This window comes from Rhinopithecus bieti, unplaced genomic scaffold (assembly GCF_001698545.2).
Source record: "Rhinopithecus bieti isolate Rb0 unplaced genomic scaffold, ASM169854v2 scaffold_61533, whole genome shotgun sequence".
Classification (NCBI taxonomy): domain Eukaryota; kingdom Metazoa; phylum Chordata; class Mammalia; order Primates; family Cercopithecidae; genus Rhinopithecus; species Rhinopithecus bieti.
Window position 1 is genome coordinate 1,238,690 of NW_016823925.1, and position 7,907 is coordinate 1,246,596.

The window sequence follows — 7,907 nt, forward strand, 5'->3', positions numbered from 1 at the left end:
TTTTTTTTTTACCTCAAAAGCATTCCTTTCCCTTAAAAAGATCAGTTATTCCATAATTATGTTTTCTCAGGTTTGATATTTTAAAAATATACTCAAAACTAAAACTTCAGTTTACTGGACATTTTTTAAAAGAATAATTTCCTATCAAGTTCCTTTTCGCTTCACTCTGGAGAACTCTATTGATAAAAGACCATTGAACACTTTCAGTAAGTGACTGTGAAGACTTTCCCTGTTTACTTACATGTTTTTCCTCTTAGATACCCTTCCTCGTATGCTTTCAATTTGAGGATAAAAAAAACCAAAACAAAATTGTGGTCTAATTACTCATATCAATTTTGTCGTGGTTTTACTACAACAACTGCAATAAGAAGACCATATTTTATTCTTTCTAGAACTAGAATGAACAAAGGATTAAAATAGCCATTCATTGCCTCTCTTAGCAGTGGGGAGAGAGAGTGGGATTTGTTCTTCTGCTTCTTTTTTTCTTACTCCCTTTTCCTACTCGACATTGTTTTACTTTTCCTGGACTGGCGTTGCAAAATTATCATTTTCTCCTTCATTTTATTGTTGTGAAACTGTCTGGTTCTTGTTTTCCTGAACTATGATGGCAATTGTGTTCCAAACTGGAACTAGAAAAGAAATGGTCATTATAAAACCATTACTTAGTTTATTTACCTGTAAGTTTTCTTCTGCTGTGTTCTCCATGAACTTGGCCCTCTAGTCTTAAGAGTCTTCATTTTAAGTGGCAAAGAATTGCTAAAGATCCAGAATCCAGTTAAATTTTTCCAGTGATTTGCTAACCTAACTTTAGTTAACCATCTCGGAGATAGGTTGATATTGCCAGGGGTAACCGCTAGGAGGTGTTCCTCTTATCACGGAGTCTTCATAATTCTTCAACAAACAAGCTGTGAGGTGAAAGGGGATCTTGCTTTTCCTATCCTTTGACTTCATGATTCCAGTGTCCTCCAGGACCAGTGTGGCCTGAGGTCAATCCCTCATCCTGCCAGAGGGGAGGCAAGCTGGGTTTGAGCAATGAACTAACGACTCAGGGCAATTTAAAAAATACAGATCCCTTGGCTTCAGGTCCAGGGATCTGTATTCTTTCAAAAATACACTTCCTGAGTTTCTCCTGCACAGCCCACCTGTCATGGACCTGAGTTTGGAATCTGTGGCCTTAGATGCTCTTCTGCCTCCTCTCTAGAATTTTAGTTCCATTCCTCCTTTCTTTAAGACAAAGTAATTCACTAAGGTATGAACCAAGGACAGTCCCTTACATTCCCAGAGTGCTTCACATTCTGAGAGAGGTACTGGTTACTAGAATCTTTTCCTGCTGGAATTTGACATAACATAACTGAGTAAAGTGAAAGCTGAAGAGCAGTGTAGGGGTAGAGGAGAAATAGTGTGAATTTTTACTCCAGGTCAGTGCCTTGAGTTATTCTTCTTTGTCTAATTCTTGCCCTTCTTCTACTTTAGAACTCCTTGAGTCCTTAACAGATCCCATAACAAAAGTTCCGAGGCCTCGTTCTGAAGTGAACCCTTCATAGCCCCACACACAGAGATCTCAGTGGCTTGCCTGCATCGCCCTAGATGTCTGGCATGGCTTAGCCTCTTGGCTCTATGGCATATATTTGACTTTATTCCTAGCAGCTGCCAATGTCACTTTGAATGCTTGAAATTACTGAGTGTTTACTGTGCCACTGGGTGGGGATTTTAAGCTAAATGTAATGTTCTGTCTTCTGAGTGGAGCTACAGAAGACTTTTTAAAAGCTGTAGAATAAAGTCTTATCATACCAGAATTACAGGGCCTGTCAGAAAATTCTGAATTGGATAACATTTATTTTTTTAAATGTGGTTGGAAAAACTCATGAATATATTTAGTGTAGCTAGTTCTGGGATAATGCCAGCCCAGATACATTGATTAGATAAGAATATTCTGTAATTAACATATTACTCATGGACTAGCGAATGCTACTGGGAAACAGTTTGAAGTTAAAACATAAACATGTCCTGTGTGATGTGGCTTGCGTGATTCTTTTGCTGAAAAAAAAGTCTTTTAAACAATAGATATTGTAAATGTCAAGTGTTTCCAGTTTTTATCAGAACTAACAACAATTTAAAACTTCGGGGCACACAATGAAAGATTTTTCCCTCTTTTGGTAAAATGTTGTATACACACACCATGTATTCCTAATGTAAAACTTGCTTTTGATTATACTCCATTATATTTTTCCTGAGAAGCAGAACATTAATTTTTGAATGATCAGCCATTAATCTGATTGCTTTCTAAGGTTTTTTCTTTCTTTTTTTCTTTTTTATATTATTTTAGAACTAGTAGATCTTCCCTTGGTAAAGTTTGACTTTTCCTGCAACAAAGTGCTCGTGATTCCAATTTGTTTTAGAGAGATGAAGCAGCTGCAAGTGTTGCTACTTGAGAATAATCCTCTGCAGTCTCCTCCAGCACAGGTGAGGGGTCTTGCAGCAAAGCCAATGCCCCATGGGATGTGCTGTTATAGGGGCCAAGGGAAAATTTCCCCTTCACCTTCTGAAAGTTTGCTGAAAATCACTCATCACTGGCAAGTGGCAGATTAATTGGAGAAAAGGCATGCAAAATTTATTAACATGTACGTGGAAGCCTCCAGAGTGAAGACCCAAAGTTACAGGGGAAATTGTCCATTTTTATGCTTACAAAGTGTGGACAGCCATGTAGAAATACGATTGGACAAAGAGTATGATCTCATGTTAATAGACTGAGTGAGGAAACCCAGCAGGGCCTGTCTCTCTGGATTCTTCTTGGGCTCTCTGAGGATCATTCCTCCTTTCTGGGTGTGGGGCAGGACCCTCTTTGGAATGGGGGTTCTTATTGGCCTACTGTCAAACAAGAGAGGTCAGATAATTTCTTTATGGCCAGTTTTTACACAGAAAGGCAGAGGGAAAGTTCAAGTAATATTTTGAGGTTTTAAAGGGGTTCTGGTTTCTATGACCAGCTTTGGGGAAGAGGGATTCAAATTTCTAAGGCTCCCTTCCTTGGGAGAATGGGACCGAGAGGCAGGAGGGCAGGAGAGGTCAGAGAAAAACTTTTGCTTCTGAGGCCTTCATTTTGGGGTATTGTTTTCTGATTCCCAGTGCTATCAATAGTGCTTAAGCAGCTCTCCGAAGGCCAGTTTTCTGATTCTCAGCTGAAGAGAATAATACTGAATAAAACTTGATTATAAACAGTCACAGGTAACCCTTGAGTGAATGTGAGAAACAATAAATTGTCTTCTGCTGCATCAAATCTATTTACCAGCACTTGGCTGACTATGCTAATCACTCCAACTCCAGAATTAAATGTCTTATTATTTATCATTTTATTTGAATTTTTTTCATGGAGTACACTGATTGATTTTTTTTTTTTTTTTTTTTTTTTGAGACAGAGTCTCGCTCTGTCGCCCAGGCTGGGTGCAGTGGCGCGATCTCGGCTCACTGTAGCCTCTGCCTGCCGGGATCAAGCGATTCACCTGCCTCAGCCTCCTGAGTAGCTGGGACTACAGGTGCCTGCCACCACACCTGGATAATTTTTTTTTATTTTTAGTAGAGATGAGGTTTCACCATGTTGGCCAGGCTGCTCTCGAATTCCTGACCTCCAGAGATCCGCCCGCCTTGGCCTCCCAAAGTGCTGGGATTACAGGCGTGAGCCACTGCTCCCAGCCATATATTCCTTATTTGAATGTTAGCTGGAAAATGGAATTTAAACATGGTTATTGATTATTTAGAGACAGGTCTCAAGCTCAGATATTAAACTGCATGAGAGAAAAATGAAGTACTATGCTTTCAGATGCTTAACCATGTAAATATTTTGAAGTTTATTTTCTTTTTAAATAATTTAACAGCTTCTTAAATCTACAATTATTTTTAGGCTCCAAATTGTTTTCTACGGGCTCGAAAATAATTGTGCTTTTCTCATCTTTTGTAATTGGAATTTCACCAGGCTGGTCATCTGACTTTATACTTTTTATACTGTATATACTTGAATACATTTTTGTTAGACTTTTATAGTTTAGTGCAAGAAAAAATGGGAAATTTACTTAAGCATGGTTTTCTGTTCGAAGTAGAATTTGGAGGGAATGATTCCCAAAATTCTAAGGACGGATTTAGTGTACGTTGGTAGGGTGTTACTTGAAATGAAATCGGGAAAATTGAAATATACAGAGTAAGGATTTGATACTTAGATTTTGTTTTGTCATTGAAAAATGAATATGATTACTATTAATTTCTTCATAGATTTGCACAAAGGGCAAAGTTCACATATTTAAGTATCTGAGCATACAAGCATGCCAGATTAAGACAGCTGACTCCCTTTATCTCCACACCATGGAGAGGCCACATTTACACCAGCACGTGGAAGACGGGTGAGTCATGCCCTCATTCAAAGCCCCCGTTTAAAATTTGCCTAGGCCAAGGCCCTCCAGGTAGCTGACTTCAAAAATCTGTTTGTTTTAAGTCACCATGGTGTCTACAGAGAACAAAGCAAAACAAAACGATTTGCTTTACTCACCTAATTTGTGTTTAAAACAAGAAGTTGAGAAACTATTGGGATATGAAAGCAAAAACTGATGCTATTGAGAATATTTTGGTATATCTCAAATATCATCTACTGTCTCCTAATCGATAATCAGTTCTTCCTGTGTAAGTGGGTATATACTTATAAATAAGATCTAGAATACAAATGTGGATTTTTTTTTACTTATCATAATAACTATATTGAGCCCAGACATGGCGTTTTAGCAATTATTAATGTTGACTATGCCTCCAGAACAACGTTAAGAAAAAAATGAAAGCTTTAGTTTTGGTCTTTTAAAAATACAATATGTGTAGTTTTTTTGCCACTTGCTGTTTCAAATGGAAATGTTAGAACCTTTTCACACATCCTAGAGCTTCTCGTGGCATAAATCAAGCCTTGAGCTTCCAAAAAACAACGTTCCCACACTGATCGCAGTTACAGAAATGCAGGTTCTTTTTAAGAAGCCTTCAATGCAGAAATCTTTTCCTTCACTTTTTGCTACATAAGTAAATGTAAAATTTCTGACTACCTTAATGTTACTTTTATATAATGCTTAAAATATGTATCCACTGTTTTATGTACTTAATCCCTGGATAAAAATTTACAGAATGATTGAAAGTAATCACATTTCATAACCTAAGGGGTAAAAGCAGTTATGTGGTTTGCTAGATTCAGTAAAATAAGAACATTGGTAACTATTTTTAAGAAACACCGTAACATCTAAGAGCAAGCCACTTGATTAGAACATAAATCCATGAAACCCTGAACACAAAGAATTTTATCTTATACTGTGTTTAGACTGTGCTACTGTCGGATTTTCATTAGGTTCATGTCTTAATATTCTTTAATACTAGACTGATTTGTTGCCTTACAGTAATAATAAAAATTTGCATAGCAAAATTATTATTATAATGTAAATTGCTGTATCTTGGTGTGAACTTTGTGATTTTAATCTTTTTTTAAATGAATTCAATATTGATGGCATCTATCTCAGCAAGAAGGATTCTGATTCGGGAGTTGGAAGTGACAATGGAGATAAGCGATTATCTGCCACCGAGGTAAAGTTAGGGATCAGATTCTTTTCCTTCTATACTTCTAGACATATCTCCCAGGAGTTCATTGAACTCCTTTCTGTTAAAAGGCATTGATTCATTTGTATGAGAGTGTGTGATATTCGTAAAAGCGATTTGAAATCCTCGAAGTGTTGTATAAATATTAGCTGTTGTTAGCTTATTCTGCATCTTTAATATTTTGTAAATGCCTCGAGCAGAGTCTGTATCTTCCTCTCCTACACATTATCTAAAATATTATTGAGTGCTCAATAAATATTACAAAGTGGCTAAGTAGTATGCAAGTGCTCGTGAAGCACTTTTATAAATATGCTTATTTTTCAGTAATAGAGTAATTTAGAAAAACATTGTTATACATATGCATAAATGTTAAGGAATCAACTGTACATTTTATGTTAGTAATTGACCCACAGGAAATGCATTTATGAGTAGCTATAGTTTTTATAACAATGTTTATTTTCCTCAAACTCTTAGATTGTGTTCTGTTCTGTTCAGTTAATTGGATAAAAGTTTGGTTACTTGTAAGCTAACAGGCCTCACACATTAGAGCTTCCTGTAGTGGTTATAAATAATGCTTTGATAACTGATTTATTATCTCACATGTAGTCTATTAGAGTCCCCAAAATCTAACACTAACGTACCATTAAATGGAGCTTCTTGGCCTCAGCGATCTAGAAAGGAGTGGTAGGAAAAGTATCAGGTGCTCTTCTTTTTTTTGAGGGAAGTTACTTTCTGTAGTTACTGAGTTTTGAAACATTATAATATTCTTTGAAATTGCAGTTAATAGGCCAATTATCCCATCAAAGAAACTCACATTTTTTCAATGTATGACTCCAGGAAAAAACCTTTCTCCAGTTCTCCTCAAGTCTTTGAATTTTAATAGGTAGCTAAGGTATTTGAATTTATTTTTCACAAAATGCTCTATATAGTAGTATATTAAAAGTGGGATTCTTTATCTTTAAAATCCTTCTAATGTAGAACATTTTGAAAGGAAGAAGAGTTGGTAGGCAGAGAAGGCCAGTGTCAATAAAGAAAATAACCCATAGGAAGGCACATTACTGTGCTTCAGTGGGAGAGGGGATACTAAACACATTTCTTTAGTTGCATTTTAATTCGTCCTCTTCAGCTTCTAAATCCTCGCAAATGGACCATTGTTTCAGAAATTACTCACCCTAAGCATATTTTCTGTTAAATTAAACAGACCCTGTTTTTTCTCTTCTAAGGCTAATTAAACTCATTAATAAAACATTACATAAAGAACTTCATTATCCTTTTATTCTCACTTAAGCATAAGTAGGATGCTAATATCATTCTAAAACGAGCCCAAGGATTTATTCAGTGCCTTTTAATTAGATGCATATCTTTGGAATTTTGCTAAATTTTTGAGATGAGAGGTGGGTAGGCCGGGCGCGGTGGCTCAAGCCTGTAATCTCAGCACTTTGTGAGGCCGAGACAGGNAAAAGATGAGAGGTGGGTAGAAAGAGAAAGGAATACAGAAAAGATTGTATACAACAGGATAAAATGCACACATCTTCCCACTGGCCTTTCCTTGTCTTACATTACAGCCTCCTTTCCTAAGTACACCTCCAAGAAATTTATTTTTTAGAATGATAAGCTTTCTGAATTATCTTACATAGCTTCCTATTTTCACTTGGTTTGGCAAAGATTTTACCATCTATGGTCAGGTGATGTTACTTCCCATTTAGATCACATTTTGGGGTTCAGGGATCACACCTCGTTCTTTTCTTTGGCTGCTGTCATGATTGATTTAGCATTTGTCACTGAGAAATTAAAACATCTTTTATCAAGATGAACAGGAAAGAAAGTGTGGAACTCTATGAATATTTGTTGAATGAATGAAATGCATGCCTGATTTCTGCCAGTTTCTAAACAATCGGTACATATGTCCATAAGTAAACAAGGACAGACTCTGAAAACCATACCTCAAGAATTTCGGAGCAAGGCATGATCTCCTGAAATGTGTTTTATGGAGGTTCCTGATTTTTGAGATTTGGAAAGCTATTCCCTAAGTAGCAACAGTAAAATGGAGACAGAGGAAAATAAACCAGGCTCCATATTTCAGAATCATAGGTTTTCTGAATAAACGTCATCAGCTACTGTGGGAAAGGAAACCCTCAGAGAAAACTAATCCAATTATGAAGTCAAAGCTTTACTCCAAAGATCACACAGAGCAGTTCTTTTTAACTACTACAGTTCTTTAGCACTTTTATTTTTTTTTATTTTTTATTTTTTTGGTTCTTACATTTTATTTTATTTTATTTTTTTATTATACTTTA

The 7,907-nt window shown here is 36.3% G+C and overlaps 1 protein-coding gene across 4 annotated transcripts in view; it reads left to right on the plus strand.

Moving 5' to 3' along the window:
• LRCH1 (leucine rich repeats and calponin homology domain containing 1) overlaps nt 1-7,907 on the plus strand; it is a 213,870-nt gene that overhangs the window by 135,497 nt on the left and 70,466 nt on the right. For all 4 annotated transcript variants that reach the window (XM_017862058.1, XM_017862061.1, XM_017862059.1 and 1 more), the window contains exons 5-7: nt 2,327-2,463; nt 4,261-4,388; nt 5,535-5,598. In XM_017862058.1, coding sequence (XP_017717547.1) covers nt 2,327-2,463; nt 4,261-4,388; nt 5,535-5,598 — 329 coding nt within the window. The remainder of the gene's footprint in view (nt 1-2,326; nt 2,464-4,260; nt 4,389-5,534; nt 5,599-7,907) is intronic.